At 47.6% G+C, this 20,164-nt stretch overlaps 1 protein-coding gene across 2 annotated transcripts in view; it reads left to right on the top strand.

Annotated features, from left to right (window-relative positions):
• The window catches only part of IDE (insulin degrading enzyme), a 1,242,012-nt gene extending 1,226,000 nt beyond the window's left edge, over positions 1-16,012 (top strand). For both annotated transcript variants that reach the window (XM_078643408.1, XM_078643410.1), the window contains exon 25: positions 15,063-16,012. In XM_078643408.1, the coding sequence (XP_078499534.1) occupies positions 15,063-15,158 (96 nt within the window). In that variant the 3' untranslated portion in view covers positions 15,159-16,012. The remainder of the gene's footprint in view (positions 1-15,062) is intronic.
• The last annotated feature ends 4,152 nt before the right edge of the window (positions 16,013-20,164 follow it).

Below are 20,164 nucleotides of genomic sequence, written 5' to 3' on the forward strand. Positions count from 1 at the left end.
AACATCACAGTAAACATTAGCAGCAATCATCAGCACATAGATATACATAGAGCCTGAAAATAAATGACATAGTTAGATACAATAAGTACACCTGGAACACCTCACCATAATCTTAGGAGTCTTGTCATCTGAAGAAGGGTCCGTCTCTCTTCCCCTCTCTGGTTGGGTCAGGACTCTCTGTTGCACAAACACGTCTGCACCGTGATGTATCATCAGACCGCCAAAACACCAGACCAGCATCTCACCATCTCAGAATCTCAGCATCTCAGTATCTCAGAATCTCTCCCTCTCTCGGATCCCCTTTCTCTAATATAGAATGCAGCTCTCCATCGAAGCTTCTAGCTAACTCCGCCCACAGTTCTCACTGGATTCCTGTACCACCTCGTACCAAGAGCACAACAAGCAGCTGGCCAAGCGTTTTGCTCTGACTCGGCACGAAGAGAGCACATTCCACCCGATAAGAACCGGTCCGGTCTGGTTCACTACTGGTGGACAACACATGTAATCTAAAATATAACCTCTCACCTACAGAGGCTCAGAAGATGGCTGCAGTTTAGAATATGGAGTTGCTCAAGCATAGGCCTCTACTACTTGGAAAGCAGAATGATATTAGACCACGTCAAAGCCAATAGGCTAAAGTCATAATTCACCTAACTCAAATAACACTATGCACTTAATCCCTCAGTATCCACTATGGAGCACGTGTGCACCATCACCAACAACTCTGCACCTCGACATCCCATACCTTCTATTCTTTGGCAAGATTATTCTAATGCAAGACCATCCTACATTAAGGCTAAAGTAACATAGCACACTAAAGTCAGTGCACAATGGTGGTGATCGAGGGTCATCACAGACCATCAGACCACTAAAGTGGCTCATTCACTACAGGCTGGTACCACCCTTGGCTTTCGTGAGGTTTCTCCCTGCTGGTATTGTCTGAGGTTGAATGGTCATTGCTCTCCGTTCTGACCTTGGTGTCCCTTTCTGTTCCGGGCGGTGGCTGCAGAGTTCTTGGTCTGCTCTGTATTTTTTTACATGTTTCTGCCCCGGGGAGGCTGTTGTATTTGTTTGCAGGATTGCTTTCCAGTAGTGGTGCCCTTTTCTTTCATTTCAGATCTTGGTGCCTCAGTACCTTGCTCTGTTCTGGATGGTGCTGTTTCTCACCATTGTTTCTTCCTTTCTGTTTAGCGGGGGTTTTCGCACACTGTCCCAGTATTCTCACAGTTCTGTTAGTGTTGGCTCCGCGCTGTGGCACGAAAAGTTCTCAGAAGAAAACTGACGTAGGCGCGCCGGGATGGGACTTATGTATCCTCGCTGACGTCATGGACGCGGACGATGTCAGGGCTGAGTCAAGTGGTGCCGTGCCCCCGGCGCGCAGGGATGCTGTGGCAGGAAGTTTTCCGGATCCAGTCTCACGCCTGGGGATAATTCTACGTTAAGGAATCTGCGGCTAGAAGCGTCTCTACCAGATACATCGTTACTGAAGGTAAGTAACTCATACTATGTGATTGCACAGGCTACATTTGCCCTTTGGGACTCGGTGGAAGGTCTTCTTCCCTCTTTTCCAGTGGGTCCTTGTACTGAGCTGGCTTTTCTCCTTCATCATGGACAGGACATGGCACAGTTTACCATTAGATCGGCCATGGATTCTACCGACTCTGTGGGTCGAGCAATTGCCAGGTCTGTTGCTCTGCGTCACCATGCTTGGCTGCGCGATGGTGGTTTCCCTGAAAATATCCGGAAGAGTTTACGTGCTTTGCCGTTAGATGGAGTTTCCCTTTTTGACAGTCATGCGGACTCAGCAGTTAACCGCCTCCTGTCTAGCCTGCCATCATAATGTGTTTTTAACATCCTTTTACGGTCTGTTACTTCAATGTGCAGTGTTATTCTGAGCCCTGTGTTCATGCTGTAATGCCCAGGTGGTCTGGTCGGCTTGTCGCCGCTTCTGTTTCCCTTTATTTCAGCTGTTCAGCTGCTTCTGTTCTGTTGATCCTCTGTCTATGAGCCCCGGGTCAAGAAGTGCCCCTGTCTGGGGTTGAGGCTTACCCTATGTGGGGTATTTGTTGGCTAATGTGTAGCTGCCTCCCTTACACATAAGGCTTGAGAGGCTCCTGTGGAGTCTTTTTCTGAGGGCATTGCCCTGGGTATCTGCCTGTGGTCTTTTTTATTTTCATGCGGTCCACCGGTTAACATCGCTCTATGGCCTATTCGTTGGAGTCTGTGGTTCGTCCGTGGAACTCCTTTGCAAGTGTAGATGGTCACTTTTTCTGGGTTTCTACTTCGTTTGTTTCTTCCAGGAGGGTCCTTTCAGTCTCCCTTCCTTGTCTTTTTTGGTCTGCCACTGCGGGTGTCCTGCCCGTGGACGGCCTTGGTCAGTGCCCTGTCACTGTACTAAGGCGTGCAAGGTTGCCACGGCACACTTCTCCTATGTTGTATGCGCGTACGATGGCTGTTCCCCCACTGTATTCCCTGTTACAGAGGGATGACTCTTTCCAATGCCTGGTTCTCCCCTACTCTTCTGTGGTAGCTAGTGCTTCTCATAATTTGTTCTTGCACGGTGGCATCTTACTGACTTGCGCCGCTCCTGTACACTGCCTTGTGCCTTACTTTCCTGGGTACGTCCCCGCCACGGGGTTTCCTCTTCCCCTGCTGCCATTCGGGTAGGACCTTTGGCATACTTCCACTTCGGGCTGCTGTTGCTGCTACTGCTGCTCTCTGTAGAGGTGCTCTCCTTCGGACGTTCATTGTCCTCTTTGTTCTTGTGTGCACATCTCTTTACAAATACTGTTATGCTATGTGTGTTTTGTACTCGTGATTCCTGTACGGGTCACTTTTCCAGTTTGCCTCACATGGGACTGTGGCTCCTCACTTTCTCTGTCCGGTTCTACTGCAACATGGCTGTTGCTACCTATAGTGCACTTTAATTTCTTGCATGCCACTCATCCTTATGGCTGAGTCTTCTCATGTTTGTTCAGTCTGGCGTCTACACACACCCAGGGGGTCACGCACACTAGGTTCTTGCGGCGATGTCTGTGGGCTTGCCATTGACTTCTCGTAGGTGCAGTCCTTCATTCTGTGTGTGTTTGCATCACGGATCCCTTACACAGGTTACGTACCTGGCGAGGCATCTCTTGCATCTGACTATTTTTGCGGCACTTCCTTGTGCCTTTCCTTTTATGTGGTGTGGGTCTGGCTGTATATATGATCTACCCTGTGTACTTCTGCTGCCCACATCTGCTTCTTGTAGTCATGATTTTTTTTTTCATGTCCATCCTTTCCGATGTCTCTTTGGGAAAGGGAGATTGTGCACTATCAAGTATGGTGTCTCTCCTGAGCTTGGACCTTCCTGGGCATGGTCAGCACCCTTCCGCTGCTGTCCCAGGTGTCCTCATTGGTGCGCTTCTACAGTGCTTCTTCCACTGTTCGCCATATTCTACCTGTACACTTGGAATCGGTCATACCGTCTTGTCCTCTCTCGGGCCCTTCTTTTCCTGAGGTTCTGGGCTCTCTCTCGTTCCGCACTGCCCTTCTGGTTCTGTGCTCCCTTTCTACACTGTGTGCTCTGATGGGCTTTCATGGCTCTTCCTTCGCGGCTTGTGATCCTTTGCCTCCCACTGTTTGTCGCTCCTTGCAGAGCTTCTGGTCTGGGATTGGCCACTGTGGCATTGCTGCCCCCACTGTGTTTCGTCAGCTTGTTGACGGCTGGGTTCCTTTGGGACTTGGTGTGGTTCAGTCACAGACCCGCCTCCTGTGGGGTATGGCTTTGATATCTATTGTAAGTTAAGGAATCTGCGGCTAGATGCCTCTATCAGATGTACGAGTCACTTACCTTCGGTAACGATGTATCTGGTAGAGACGCAGTCTAGCTGCAGATTCCTTAACGCCCGTCAATCCTCCCCGTTCTGCGAGATCCATTTCAGGTTCAGTTTTATGCTCGCGCCTCCCTTTGGGTGGCGAGGACCTTTTCAGGTTCAGTTTTATGCTCACGCTTCCCTTTGGGTGGCTTTGTCTTACTGCGGGGTGACCGCTTTCTTTTTTCCGCCTCGGAAGGATGGTTGGTTCTGGTTTTCCGGTTTTGCTCCTCCCATTATAGTGATGGGGCACAGGGTTCATATCTCCTCCTACATTCCTACACCCTGACCGTGGTTCTTCCAGTGTGGGGTCTTCTAGCATTCTTCTTCCCTCCCTCTCACCATTTTTCGTTGTTCTAGGGTCTTTTGATTCTACTACGGTCAATTGGCTTGGGATCTCCCTCACTGGGCCTCCCGTCAAATTTTCTCTTACAAAGGTTAAAGCATGCCTAGTGTTGCCACACTTTGGTAGATCGTTTTTCATTCTATGATTCAGGTCTTTTTGCCTGTTATGGTCGGTCTTGTGATTGCAGGCTTTCTGTCATCTGCCCAGGCATATTTTGTTTGCCTTGGAGGAGGGCATTGCCTTCGCGTTTTGCAGGGCTGCTTTTCGCAGGGCTCTTTCTCTTCAATTGCTTTCAGTGTACAGTGCTTGTTATTGTCCCTGATGGTGGTGTTTCTCCCCATCCCATTCTTTATGTATCACTGATTTTCATCATTTTTTGACACACTCTTCCCATACTCTCACAGTTTTTGGTGGTGGCTCCGCGTTGTGGCACGGAAAAGTTTCTCTGAAGAAAACTGATGTCAGCGCACCGGGAGGAACTTATATGGCTTCGCTGACGATTTGTCCCCGGATGACGTCAGGGCGGAGCCATGCAGCGCCGTCCCCCGGCGTGCAGAGGTGCTGCTGCAAAACATTTCAGGATCCAGTCTGACGCCTGGGGAAATTCTATGTTAAGGAATCTGCGGCTAGACTGTGTCAGTCTTACTATCTTTGTGAATAATATTCCGGTGCACATAAAAAAAATATATATATATTGTAAAAAAGATGCTTGCGTGAATAGTTGTAAAAAGTGCAGCGCAAGTGGACAGCAGGCTAAATATAAAATTTTGTAAACGAGTCCTATTCAGTATGTCATGGCGACTCAAAGTTGGATTGAAACCATCCGTCCTCCTATTTCCTGTCTATGTTTTGACCCTAATTGGCAAATCATCTGTGGGTTTCTTCAAGAAAGTCTGTTGCCAAATTAAAAACTAAGCAACAATGTAGCAAGTAGTATGTACTATGTAAATCAGATCTAGGAGGTTATGCAAAGATAAAGGAAATTAATTTCCTAATGTAGTTGTGAGTCTGGTCAAATTATGTATTTTACCCAGGTTGAAATTCTGAACTAACAGTGCATAAATGTTCAGTGCAAAACAACAGTATACGTTGAGCTGTCTATTTAAGTACACAGTTGTATTTGTTCAAGTCTACTCATTCTGTAAATCAGAACATAGTATATATATTGGTACAGTCACTAAACAAAAAGGATGCACTGTAGTGTTCTAAGTGGAAACAGTCCAAATAGCTTTCCATTTTGGTGGGGCAGTCAAGGATTTGAATTTTGCTGTGACTTTCATAATGGCATCACCAACCAAGCAGATGCACAGTTGTTCTGTTCAACTTAATTTAAAACAGTTTTGTTGATGGCACAATTGTATCCGTAAGGTTGGAGAACTGCAGGCCATCTCCATTCATCCACCTTTCAGTTTTCTACTTGATAAGAAGATCCTTCACAGCTGCCTGTCCTTCCTACCCAAGGTGGTATCTGCATTTCATCTGATAGACATCTAGCCACAGAATTCCTCGACTTTGAATTTTCCCCAGGCGTCAAACTCGGTCTGGAAATATTTTCAGCAGTACCTCTGTGCACCGCGGGACGGCACCATACGGCTCCATGATAATGTCGACTCCGATCATGATGTCAGTGGAGCCATATAAGTCCCCTCCGGCATGTAGGCGTCTGTTTTCTTCTTTTATGCATTGCAACGCTGATCCAGAGAAGCAGTTCCTCAGGCCATTTTTGCCATACTTTGTCAGTTTTTTGTCATTGGGAACAGTGTGCCCTTTTTTCTCCATGGCGTCAGGCTTTAAACCTTGTGTGTCTTATATTCGGCATATGTCGGTTACAGACCCACATACGGTTTGTATGTGGTGTTTGGGCGAACACCACAACACAGAGGATCACGGCTCCTGTCAAAAGCCGGAGGCACTTATAGAGCGCCAGATGAAGTTGCTGGTGACGCGTATGTCGCGATCTTCGGAGACATACTGACTTAGGTCTTCGTCATCCCAGAAAGAGGTCAGTTAGCGGGGTTGATTTAGAAGTCTAAGCCGGTCCACAGGACGTTGTTCTCCAGATATGTCAAGAAGTAGGAAGCAGTTGACGTCTAGGCACCCCCCCCCCCCCCCCCCCCGGTTTCACCGCGCGGTGACTCCATCTCTCACGGCTCCTCCCACTCAACGGTTGAGGAGGCCTTACGCAACTCCGCACCGTGCCTCCCTTTCTTTCCGGAAGCCGGGGCTTCAATGGCCCAGATGAAGGAGTATTATAACTCTTTAGGCCTCATCTTTGGGAGACCATCTCCTTCTGAAGCGCCTTTGGGCCACAAGGAAATGAATGGGCACTGTCAGAGGGTTCGACATCAGTGACGTTTGAGCCATCAGAGTCGTTAGGTTGGGGGCAATAGGCATCTGCCGGCTCCACTTCAGCACAGGTATACAGTCCTTTGGAATCTTCACCTACGACACCTGTTTTCGATCATCCAACTCGGACGGCTGCACTAATTGATGTCCTCCTACTGACGTCAAGGCACTGCCTTCTTGTCCTCGTACAGGGTTGAATAAGGTTGACAGTACGACTGAGGGGACTGTGCTGCTGTTGGTTCTTTCTCAGGAGAAGACTTATGAAAGTCACCTTATGTATGAGGAGAGCTGGATATCTTCTCTTGGAGAGGCTAGTGGGCTGGAATCTTCACCAGCTTCAGGGTTACTTACTTCCCCTAGTCTCGCTACTGAAGCAAGTTCCTCCTTCGCAGATATGCTGAGGAGAGTGACTACAGTTTAGGACTTGTCGCTACCTATGGCGCAGAGATCTACCGACCCTCTGATTGAGGTCCTTTGTCAAGGACAGATTGGTGATTAGCCTGTTCTTTCGTACAGTGAGACCCTGTTTGATATTTTATTAGGGACTTGAGCCAAGCCTGAGTCAGGGGTGTCAGTGGACTGGGATATCGCTTGCAGACATTGGCCTGCACCTGTGGACCCAGTTTGTCTCCATAGACATCCTTCCACTCGTAGCCTAGTGGTTCAGGCTGCAACAACTTCACTTGATGTGGATTCTGCGCTAAGACTCCAGTGAATAAGGATTCTAGGAGTCAAGATTCATATGGCAAACACATCTTTGCTTCTTCCAACTCTGCCTTGAGATCCACCAACACGTCTTATGTGCTGGGGTGTTTTTCCCATGCTATGTGGGATTCTTTGCAGAATATGTTGCAGTCTCTCGCAGATAACCTCTGTTCTGAGGTTGGTGGCTTGATAAGAGATGGTCACCAGGCAGCTAAGCTTTCAATGCGGTGTGGCATGGACACTACAGAATCTGTGGGTTGAGCCATGGCATCTGCAGTAGCACTACAGCGTCATGCTGGGTTGGCAGCTTCAGGTTTTTTGGAGGCTGTACAGTCAACTTTGGTCGACATGCCATTTGATGGTGCCCGTCTCTTTGAGGCTCAGGCGGCATTAAGATGCCTCTGTATTAGGCAAAGGAATATGGAGTCGTAATTCCTCATTCTCTGTTTATATGCTACTTGACCTATACTTTGATTGTATAGATGATGTGAGTTCTTTCTTTATCAAGGATTAAGCCTTGTTAAGGCATTGTCATGTCCACTTTTGGTGCACCGGATGGTGTTCCTGCGAGGAGCAGATTTTCTTTTTCAATACCATTTTTATTGGTGTTTAAAGGATGGTTGGTCCCTTTATCTTGATAAACATGTCTTTATTGTTTTCATTACTTCACAACAAGTCGCTGTGCAGTCTGTGCAAGTCCCCAAAGGGCTAAAAAACATTCCATGCCTTACAATGATAATAGGAATATTCCCGTACAGTGATGTAAACACATTCACGTCTGGAGTACTTTTAAGCAGGTCCAAATCCCCCCTCCCCAACCCCCTTCAAACCATTTGCTCCTTAATTTGACATACGTGGTTGGGCAACCCCATGCTTCATAAACAGGCTTCTCCTGTTGTGTTCACCAGTCCACTCCCTTCCTCCAATCTGGCAGGGCAGGAGGCCTGGAAGTTTTCCAATGGTCTGCGATATCCCTCTTGGCCACAAGTAAGACCATTCCCATAATGCCCTGTCTGCCCTGGTTCCCACAGGCCCCCTCCAGCACCCTTAGCAATACCATTAACGGCGAAAGTACAAGCACTATACCCACCACCCCGGAGAGCTCAGCAATGATTTTCCTTCAGTACCCCTGTATGAGGTCACAGGACCACGTCATGTGAAAACAATCCGCTTTTGCGTGGGAGTGACGAAAGCATGAGGGGTTGGGCAGAAAATTCGCCCGATAGAGCCTATCAGGGGACAAGTAAGCACAATGTAGATAGTATGTCTGCACCAAGCTTAATCGAGATGACTTACTTAATACCCGATGGGCCATCAATGCATCCCTCCTATCTGCGTCTTGCATCGGCCCAAGCCACCCATCACAATGTGCTCGAAGTACCCTCTTTTTTTTTTCTTGTAACTGAGGATGAGCTTTACCCTCGAGGTTTATTGAAAGAGAAGTGTCTTCCAGTTGCTAAGCTTATCTGTTCACATCCTTCTTTAAAGCAGTTCAGTATGCTAAATTTGTGTGGCTTCTGTGTTTCAGTATTTCATGAGTTCTATTGTTATGCCGTTATAGGACCTAGTACATAGGGTGTATATCTGTTTTTGCATATACTCTGATTTTCCTTGTCAGGATAATCAGTGCAGTCCTTTTTTGCCACTTAGGCGTAGTGCATGTTCATTGTGGATGCTTCTCTTTATTGAAGCGTTGCGCAGGTAAGCTCAGAGTCTAATTTGGCTTCTTTTGAATACTCGCACTCTTGGTTTCCTCCTTTATTGGAGGGTATGTGTAATTCCTGTGTTCAGTTTTAAAATATGGTGGTTATGTCAACTCTGTGTCTAAAGATATCTATGAGGCAGTGTCTGAAAATACTTTACTTTTAGGCTGTTTTTAGCCATGCCTTTTATTGTAGGAGACATTTAGGCTTTTTTAAAAGCTCGTCTTCATCATCTTTATTTTCCTGCAATGTTTTTGACATGCATTATTCTAGCTGGGTGCTAGATGTTACCTGTCTCCTTCTGGACATTTGTTCCTTCTCTAGTATGCACCTGTTACCCTCTGTACTCTACAGTCCTCGAGAGATCATGGTGTGAGCATATGATCTGTTGCTTCTTGAAGGAGCAAGTTTGATCCTTTGCGCTTGCTGCCTGCAAGTGTTAATTCTGTTTTTAAATGTTTTCTTTTAGGTAGTATCGACTTTTTAAGTTGGTTTTGACGGCATTATCTTTATGCAGATCACCTATAGTGTTTTATTGATGGTGCAATTCTCTTTTCAATGATATATCGTATGTTGTTGTGAGGTTGGTTTTTCAGTTCCGTTCATCTTTTATGTATACAGGGTATGCATAGCTGTATGCATGTGTGATACGCATGCATGGATACAGTAGGTACATATAATATAATGAGAAGGATATGTTTACCTTTAAAAAGAAAAAGGGGAAAGATTTTATTGTGGGATGCGATTCCTTCCCTTTTCACAGTTAATTTCGGTGTGTGATACCGGATACATATATCTTTACATACATGCATATTTGTGTGTATGGATATTTTATTCATTTAGCATGATTGATCAATATCTATAGCACATTCAAATCTGTTTGGTTGTTATCTTTAAGTCTTTCCTATCATTATGTAAACCTTTGGGTAGTCATTTTGCCTAAAGAATATTTTTTGTTCCAGGGATGGAATACTGTTCATCTTTCTTTGTACATGGATTGTGTCTCCAGACCTTGCAATGATGGGTTATTCATCTTTGTTTTACTGGGAATCAGTTCTGGAAGTCCTTCTTACTGGACTTATTGGGAGAGGACTTCCTCAAATATTTCTTTATTGATTTAGAGAATGCGTTGGCATGGAATTCGTTTTGTCCTTGGCCCTTCTGATCTAGGAGTTTTCCTTCCCTTTGGGGGATATTTACGAATGACTGACTGTTGTCAGATGTTCTTGCTCTGGTTTTTAGCCTGTTCCCCTTAAGGCTTGGTTCTTTCGTGCCTGAGGGGCTGTTTCTTCTTTATATTTTCTGTGGTGGTTGCCACGGTTTTTGTTAAGAGCCCAGTCTCTTTATCTTCTGTTCCTATATTTGGTCAGTTGTTGGGTATGACCGACTGGTTCTCTTTGAGAGCTTTTGTAGGATTAGTTTGCAGACCCTCCTCTGGGTGAGTATAGCTATGGTATTTAGTTCAACATCTTCAGATAAAATTGCACTGGCTCCCCATCCGTCAAAGCCAAGTTTACAATTTGCTGCACTATCCATAAGGCATTGCTTAACTCAGGACCTTTATATCTCTCTGAGAAATTTATGTTGTATGCCCCCCTCAAGATCACTCCGTTCAAGCACTAAATCCCTGCTGGTAGTGCCACGAGTAAGAAGAGCAAGATTGGGAGGAAAGGCCCTATCCCACCTTGGCCCTCGCTACTGGAACGAACTGCCACTGCCCTTAAGGCAGTGTCTAGACCACCTACAATTTCGAAAGCAGTTGAAGACCATCCTTTTCCTCACTTAATGACGCACTAGAGTTATTCAGCCACCCATATTTCGCTGAAGCGCAGAGATACCTCTTCGGGGGTCGATTCTAGCGCTATACAAACAAACAAATGAAATAAATAAATAAGGAATCTGTGGCTAGATGTCTCTATCAGATGAACAAGTCACATACCTTCGGTAACGATTTATCTGTTAGAGACACAGTCTAGCCACAGTTTCCTTAACACCCTGCCCATCCTCCCCACTCTGCGCACGACCTATGAGGTAAGGGTTATACCCCTTTTCAGTTTGTTTTATATACTGTGGTCACTGTCTCAAGTAATGTTGGGACTCAACAGACCACTTGGTCTTGCCACATAGGTTTTGTTCAGATGTTGCCATACCATCCATTTCCAATGGTGAGTGGTTGGTAGAGTGGGGAGTGTATTCTCTTTTTACACTGGATTAAACACCAGTGAGCAGTGTTGATTCATTTGGTTCTTTCTTTGAACAGCTTTGTCTGGTATTAACAAACCTTGTATTGACAATTTCACTAACTGATGCAATGGTGTGATTCAACAAACAGCTTGGTGTTATTTTTATAGGTTTAAGTTTTGATATTACCATGCCATTCGTTACCATTGGTGAATGGTCTGTAGAATGTTAGGTTTTTTTCCCTGCATGCTGGTTTTTCACCAGGGTGCAGGGTTTCAAGTAGTTGATTCTTTTGTAGTTTAATTTAAAATCCATGTCTGGTATTAACATACCATTTGATGATTATTCTTTATTGATGTTTCAAAGATTTTTTAGCTCCTTAGCACACTGTTTCCACAACCAGTTTCTATAGTGGCTCCTCATTCTGGTGCGGAAGGTCTCACAGAGGAAATCGAATGTCAGCGCGCCGGAGGGGACTTATTTGGCTTCATTGATGTCATGGCTGGAGGCCTAGTCTTCCCCAGCACGCAGAGGTACTGCTGAAAATATTTCCGGATCCAATCTGATGCCTGTGAAGAATTCAAAGTTAAGGAATCTGCAGCTAGACTATGTCTCTACCAGATAATATGTTGCCGAAGGTAACTTGTTCATTTGGACCAGTCTATTACACTTCTGTCTTTTCCCCCTCTTCTACTAGAGACGAGGAACTGGTGCATAGACGAACCATAGTGCTCTGTCATATCAAACTCATGCAACAGAACAGAGTGGATGACCAGCTCTTTGTAGGCTTTGCTGGAACCAAACAGAGCAGTGAGGTGACTAAACTCATCATTTTGCATTGGGTCATCTTCTGTATCAAGAAATGTAATGATCTGGCCAGGAAAGGTCCTCTGGCTGGCATTCATGCACTTTTCCCTAGGTGTTGGCTACCTGCTTGGCCCACTCCAGTGGCACCCCAGTTGCCAATATATGCTGGGCAGCTACATGGTCATCCTTGCATACATTTTGCAAGTGCTACTGCCTCACTTCTCATGCACGAGGATAGGTACTTTGCCAGAGTGGTGTTGCATGATTTCATTTGTTAACCCGCACTACTGATTCCCACCTTCCAGGAGGGTATTGCTTCAGGGTTCCTTCTTAAGGTGAGGAACCTGCAACAAGATGTCATTAGAAAAAAAGCTGCTTGCCTTAGATAATGATATTAGTGGTGAATACATCATCTTCCTGAAGATTTCTCACTACTCTCCCCCCCCCCCCCATGATTAGTGCCGAACTAAGAAAATCCCCAGATATGCAAACATATTGTGTACTGCAATTGTCACTGTTGTTGCTCTCTGATCCTTCAACGCTCCATGATGGGGCACAGAAAACAGTTCCATGAACTGCCACTAATGCCCAGGTTGGCACCTAATAAACACTCCCAACCACGTATACAGTCCAACTCAAAACATTTACCAGGCGCAACCATACGCGCCATAAGGATATGCTGTACCTGCATGTGTATGAGGGTGCGGTCTATTAACACCTTGGCTGCTAGAGATATTTTCCTCCTGTGCTGCATTCCATGATTTCCCATTGTTCATGACAAGGTCAGCTCGTCATTAGCACAGCTCCAGTGTGCCTCATGACGAGCCGAGCTCGTCATGAGCATGGAAGGAGTTAAAGGTGCTCGGCAAGGGTGTGACTTACGATGGAGTCAGGTGAGCTGTAGACAGCTTAGCCTCTATGGATGTTAAGTTTCCTTGCCATTGCATGGGGTTGGCCCTTGCAGGTGTATGTGAGGCATTAGTCGCCTGTGTCGTGTGTTCTGCAACTTGTGCTTTGCAAAGGTTGAAGAGCCATGCTTGTGTGCTGGGGCCAAGTTGCGATTTCCAGGACATTGCTGTTATACGTTTTGCTAGTACCAGGGCCAAATCCAAAAATGTATTGAGGTTCTTGCGAGAGGCCCTACGTTTTATGATTCCCAACAGGAAGTGGGGGCCCTGAGCTATTACTGGAGTATCCACGGCCTCTGTAAGTGTTGTTGCTACCTCGTTACAACAGGACTGAATGCAGGGGCGTGTCCATACCATATGTAAAAACGTTGCCTCTGAAGCTAGACATCTAGGCCATATGTCGATAGAGGTAGGGTGCATGCATGCTAGTCTATCTGGGGTTACACATGAGTGGTGTAAGTAACTAAATTGAGTGTACTTCAGTCTGGAGTTCATGGATATGACTTTGGGGTAGCTGATGCATTGTGTCCATTGTTTATCAGTGATGGTAATCGACAATTTCGCATCCCCCTAAGTGTGCAATGGTGTCAGTAGCGGGTGGGGTCAGGTCTAAGGGAGTTCTAGATTGCTGTTATTGCGTGTTTACCATGTTCATGAGTCAGTAAGGTTTGTAATAGCTGGGATGTGGCAAGTTCAGTACAAGTGTTGTCCCATGTTTGAAGGTACTGCTAAGATAGCAGCTCATGGAGAAGAAACGTCCCCTGTGGTATCCCGAAGTAGTCTACTAGGCCTTCAAAGTTTTGTAGTTGCGAGTCCGCAAACCTGTTGCCCCAAGTATCTAGCCGCGCTGCTCTCCAGAGCTCAAGCGATTGGGCAGCCGTGGCAGGCAAACGCACCCAATAAGACTTCGAGTGGCAGATTAGGAGCATATGGTTTAGATTGGCCTCTAGGTAACACTTATTTGGACCAGCTGCGTCTCACAGCAACTATTAGAATATTGCCTTGTTTTTTTTGCAATGTGGTGGTGGATCCTGAGAGTCACTCTAAAACTGCTGATTGTCCCCAAGACAGTGTCCCGGTGACTAGTTTGGTGAGGTTGCTACTCGCGAGCCACTGCAGTTGAGCTGCAGCATAATCATTTTCGTAGTTTGGTGCTTTCAGGACTCCATCTGATAACGGTAGGTACAGTTTTTGTAGTGCCACCCTAGATCTGGAGTTCCCCCATATCAAAGAGACCAGAAGAGATTCCAAGTCGTTGAATAATCTACACTGCAATCTGTATAGGAATGTGTAGAAAAAATACAAGGGCCGAGGGAGTAGAAGCATTTTTCAGTTGGCCACTCGCCCCATGGAGGATATGGGTAGACTTAGCCAAAACGGGAGCACGATCTTTGTTCCTGACCTCTGTGGTAAAGGGAAATAGAGCTCAACTGATGTCATTTATGGAATCGCTACAATACTTGAAAGAATGACATCTGATGATTCCATGGGTGAAGATGCTCTGGTACAACCTGTAAATATATGAAACATTTTCCAGACTCTTTCTCACACCTAAATCCAATCCACAGGAAGATAGAAACAACACCAAAGGTACATAGTTTGCTGTTGTGTCCTGTCAACTGACAAACTCACTGATCTCTTAGAGAAACACCAGCATGAGTAGGCCTTCATATTTGTGTTTAGGAACACAACCAGATGTGTTTATATCCGTGTGAGCACGTCTTGTGTGATGAAATAGGCCAAGCTCACAACGTGTTCTGAATTAACTTTCACCAGCACCCGAACCATAGCAAGTTCCTTGAACAAACAAAATGTTTAATGCCTGTAATTAGGTGTGTGTTTCCTACTTAACGATTTTGTGTTTATAATGCCTGTGGATCTAGCAATCAAATCAGACACTTGTTGCTCACATGCATGTATTTTGAAAGAAACTCATTGACTCATGTCCAAATTTTTCTTAAGACTTCTGCTCTGATGTATCATATCCTACCCTCTTAGGAAGTGATCAAGCAATTGATATTTAGGAATTTGTTGGGGAACAGCATGTTCTTCAGAAGGATCTTGAGTATTTGAAAACTCACCCTTCCCCCATCAGCAAATTCTGTATGTAGATGTTTACACCAGTATGTTTTCTGTCATTTGTGGTCTATTCATTGTTCATGTTTTCTGCAGATTCCAAAAGTTTACTAAATAGTTCCTTATTTCTTCACAGCCTGACGTCATTTCAAATATGACCGAGTTCAAAAGAAGCATGCCACTGTTCCCGCTAGTGAAACCACATATAAACTTTATGGCTGCGAAACTTTGAAGTCCCACTAAACACAAATGCACATGGATCCGAAATGAAAATGCAGTGACTTAGTGATGAATTCAATCAGCTAAAATGCTAACTGAAACCTAGGTTGTCTAAATTGATTTACAACAATATTTTTCTTGGGGGTGGGCGGGGGCGTGGTTATTGCAGACTAGTAGAGCATGCTCATCTGTCAAAAAGGAAGTCACACTGATATCAAGGCCATTTTATATAGTCTAATGATGTTAGCATCCGCAACTCAAGGTAATAGAAATGTTAAAAGCCTTCCATTGGCAGTAAATGGTGTAGTGCCCACATTCTGAAACACTTTCAATCGGAAACAGTTTAATAGTATTGCTTTAGAATTCTCCTGAAATTAAGAAGAAATCCTGCAAGTGGGCATCAATTGCTGTGTGACTCCCTTTGACGGTTATATTCAAGCAAGCCATTTTCCAGCCGATAAAAGGACTATGTTTTGAAGTATAAAGTGTTAATAGACCTTTTTCTATTTATGATCCATGCAATCTTATTTTTTACTAGTGAACTTTTATGTAGATCAACGGAAAACATAACACGAAGTTATTATAATGTACTCAGAGAAAAATACAAAAGTACAAATATTTATCAATTCGAGTCTTTGCTTCAATGCGTTAACATAGTTTTAATCTTATAAATATGTGAGGTTTGATATTTTATATTCAAACTGGTAAATGCTGGAAATGTGAGCAGTCCATTTTATTAGGGGTTTTTTCTGGACTGTTTTGCTTGACTTTTACAGAACAATCACTTTTGGAGTTTATTTCTCTGTTACTCAGGGTTGTTTAGGTTTATTTAATTTTAGACTGATGAATAAAATAATTTTATTTAAATTTGTATTTCCATTTTGTTCCTGCTGGACAATTCTGTGTATGTGTGTGCATGTTTATATGCCTAATAAAGATAAGACATTCTATCCAGTGCTGCTGAAGAGATGCACCAAATAAACAGGTATGTTTATGGTATGTGTTGGGGATTTCAACTGTATTGTTGATGGTAACGTAGATCACCATTTGCCAACCAAAAAGAAACTTTCGTACAAAAAAAATAATTTTTACTGAGTTAGGCCTAGTGGATAGTTTGAGAATACTGCATTCCATCATTTGAGCTGACCATAATGGACACATGAGGCTTTTCATTTGCTGGCATACAACTCAGCAACATGTTTTGATCAGATAGAATATAATATCTGATAGAGACTACTAGCCGCAGATTCCATAACGTAGAATTATCCCCAGGTGTGAGAGTGGATCCTGAAAACCTTTTTTCTTGCCACAGCAACTCTACGTGCTGGGGGCAGCACCACGGGACTCCGCCCTGACGTTGTCCACGGGTGTGACGTCAGCGAGGTCACGTAAGCTCCACCCCGGCGCGCCAACATCAGTTTTCTTCTTTTCCGCTTGCCACGCGGATCTGGATCACCTTGCTTGCCTGTTTTCAGGCCTTACCTCGTTTGGAGGGAACTGTGTGTAATGCCTTCGAGCTTCAAAACCTGTGCTGAGTGTGCGCGTCCGATGTCGGCGACGGACCCTCGTCCCATCTGCATGTGGTGTTTGGGCGAACACCACGACTCCACGGACTGTAACGCCTGCAAGCAGCTCAAGCCCAAGTCCCGGCGGGAGCGCTGATAAAGCTGCTTTCAGCCCGCCTGTTCAGGTTGGCCTCTTCCCTGCGTCTGTCCCCAGAAGGTCCAAGAATCGCTGTTTCCGGCTGAGCCGCCGCCCTCCCCCGCAGCTCCCCTGTCGTCGCTCGCTGGTGGGTAAGTCTGCCAGTCTGCCTCCGGGGCCTGGTCCTCGGTTGGCAGAGGGCGCAGGTTCCTCTCGAGACGTGCGTCCTCGGACGTCGGCCAATGCGACGTTCCCCGGCCCGGAGGCGTCCAGGGCTCAGATGGAGGCCCACGCTGCGGCTCTGCAGGCCTCCTTGTTCCCCACCCCTCCCCCTGAGACTTCCGTGGTCCACTTGCTTCGCGCGGGGCCGGCTGCGGAGTCGCCAGCGAATTTATCCCCGGCGCCGCCAGGTGCGGCTGCAGGAGTGGGTGATGTGATGTCACCGAAGTGCGGCTCTTCGGGGTTCCCTGTGGTGCTCCCGCCTCACCGCAAAGCCCCACGGAGTTTCATGTGGCATCGCAGGGGGTAGCCGGGACTCGGGGCTTGTCCCTGGGTTCCCCTCGGTCCTCTGGATAGGCGGTTGCCTTCCTGGAGGACGAGCTGGCACTGGTTCGGCAGCCGCGGCTTTCTTCCCCGAGTCGGATGGCGCCGCGGGTTGAAGCCGGGTCTGGGAACGCCTCTCCACGTCCCTCTCCACCGGCGGTGGGCCGCTCCAGCGCCGTTGGCGGACGCTCCGGCCCCTGTTGCGGACTCTCCGACACGGCTCGGCATCGCCGTTTTGACTCTTCCCCGGACACTCCTTCATCTTCGGACGAGTGCCGTTTTCTCGTCTGTTCCTCGGTGGAGTCCGGGCGACGCATTGTGGCCTTCTCTCCGGCGCATTCTGGGGCTAGCTCTACCACTTCCCGAAGCCGCGAGTCCCGGGACCACTGTTGCGTGGGGATGCCCCACCTTGCGTGGGGCTGCTTCTGCGGTTCCCCCATCTTCTCCAGAGGCCCCTCAGGTTCCCCACTCGTCGGTGGGGCTCCCATCCTTTCTGTGCGGGCCTCTCCTTCCTCAGGCGGGGCGTGGGGATGGGCAGCTCAGCTTGCAGCCTTCGCCCACGGAGGAATTCCTCTCACCCTTGCTGCCCCTTTGGAAGCGAGCGTCACTTTTGTCCGGGCTGTCTCCACGGCCACTGGGATATTGCAGATGGGTCACCCGGTCGTGGTGGTGCCTCCTGACTATTTGCTGGAGGTTCTCCACCAGGGCTCAGGTGGGGGTAGAGCCTTTGCTTTCTTTTGAAGCTTCGCTCCATGACTCCCTTTTGGGGGCCTGGGGGCGCCCTGCCACGGGGGACCCGGTGTCTCTGCCACTGCTTTGTCGCCACCCCCTGGCTCCACATGGGCCCACTTGCCTTTCTTCCCATCCTTCTGCCCAAGGCTCTGTTCTTCAGGCTGCCTTTCCATCCTTGCCCTTGGTGTGGCTCCCCCTGTCACGGGAGGCTCGTTGGTTAGATTCTTGGGGGCGTAATGTTTTTGCATCTTCGAGCACCGCTCTGCGTGCGTTCAACACGTTCTGTGTTTTAGCTGGGGCTACCTCTGCCCCTGGGATTCCATGGAGTCCCTTCTGCCCCGCATCTCTGAGGACGGTGCTGTGGCGGCCTTGCGGAGCCATGTGTTCGATTGGCGCGTGTTAACATCGTTTATCCTGCGCTCAGCTCTGGATGTCACGGACTCCGTCGCTCGTGCTATGGCGTGTTCAGATGCCCTCCGCCGCCATGCCTGGTTGTGGGATGGTGTCTTCCCAGAAAATATCCGGGAGCGCTTGGTTGATTTGCCCTTTTACGGCGTCCTGCTGTTTAACACTCGCGTGAATTCTGCGATTCAGCGGCTCCTTGCGGGACTCCGCCCTGCTCCCCCCCCTCCCGAGTTTCGGTGGTCGGTTCTTGTGTGTTCTTTGGTAGGCATTTATCCCATTGATCTGTTGGAGCTCTGTCTTTCGTTGTCGTCTGGTTTTGGTTGCCTTGCTGGCCTTTTATTGGCCCTTCTGCGCTTAGGTTGCTGATACGGCCCTTCAGCTTTGTGTTTTTTCTGCCGCCTGAGGTTCTTGTGGCTCCTCGGGGTCGCTGGTGTGTATGGGTTTAGATTGGAGTGTGCCCTCGAGGTCTTGCTGTTGCCCTCGTTGTGCCTTTGGCTGCTGGTTCAGCCCTTCACCTTCTTGGTACGTCGTCTTTTGGCTGCTTGGTAAGCCGCCTGTGGTTCTGTATACGGGCCCATCTTCATTCTTCCTCTGCTGCGGTGTTTACCCCCAAGAGGTGTCTCCCCTGGTTTTATTGGGGATGTGTCATACCCCAGGTGGAGTACTAGTTGACTATTGTGTAGTCCTCTTTTTAGTCAGGCAGCTGTGACTGCCTTCTGGGGTTCCTTGCGTTCCATGGTGACCCTGTATGCCGCCTGTGGCAGCCTTTCTTCTTTTTCTATCTCGGTTTCAAGCTTTTGGATGGCCTTTGGCCTTCCTTTGGTAGAGTCGTGCCTGTGGTTCCACCTCTGTTCTTGAGGTATCGGGTTGGTCTTGGCTTGCGTTGGCGCAGCGGGCCCCTCTTCTGGTGCTCGATTCCGGGTTGGGCTGTTGCCCCGGTTCCTCCGGGGTTCTGCCGCTGGGTCGGCTCTTCCTAGGACCTCTTTTCGAGCTCTTTTACTTCAGCTTTCGCCTTACGCTCCGTTGTTCTGTGCACTCTTGCGGCTTAGTCCGTTTGTGCATCCCTGAGGGTTGTGTTCCTTCTCGGGGGGCCATGGTGTGTCTCCGATGACTCTTCTTCTTTTCTGCTGAGGTCTTGCGTGCCTGTGCCTCCTTCGCACATCTGCGCCTCTTGACTCTGTCCCGTTCCTGTCTTGACTTCTGCCGTGCGGCGCCTCTCTGCTCCGCCGTCCTATCGCTGGAGGTGGGGCTGGCGTTCTCCTGTGGGAACTCTGCCCTTCTTTTCCCTCTGCCTTTTGGCTTTGGCGTGGGGGGTTCTTCGCTCTTCCCTGTGCCCCTGACCCTTATGCCTGGTGGGGCTGGTCCGTTCCTCCTTGCCTCATGATGCATCCCCCGTTGGGGCTCTGTGTTCTGTTGGGCTGGTAGGTTTTTCTCGCAGTCCCTCCTCCCCTCTGGGTATGGCTAGTGTATCTATTCTACGTTAAGGAATCTGCGGCTAGTCGTCTCGATCACATGTACCAGTTACCTACCTTCGGTAATGGTGTATCTGGTAGAGACGCTTCTAGCCGCAGATTCCTTCACAACCCGCCCTTCCTCCCCGTTCTGTGAGGTCTCTTTCTGCTGGGCCTTCGGCACTTGCCTCCCTTTAGGTGGCTTGGTCGCTATGGGTGCCCCTCCCCCTTGGGTTGGGCTTCCTTT

Source organism: Lissotriton helveticus, chromosome 5_1 (assembly GCF_964261635.1).
Source record: "Lissotriton helveticus chromosome 5_1, aLisHel1.1, whole genome shotgun sequence".
Lineage (NCBI taxonomy): Eukaryota > Metazoa > Chordata > Amphibia > Caudata > Salamandridae > Lissotriton > Lissotriton helveticus.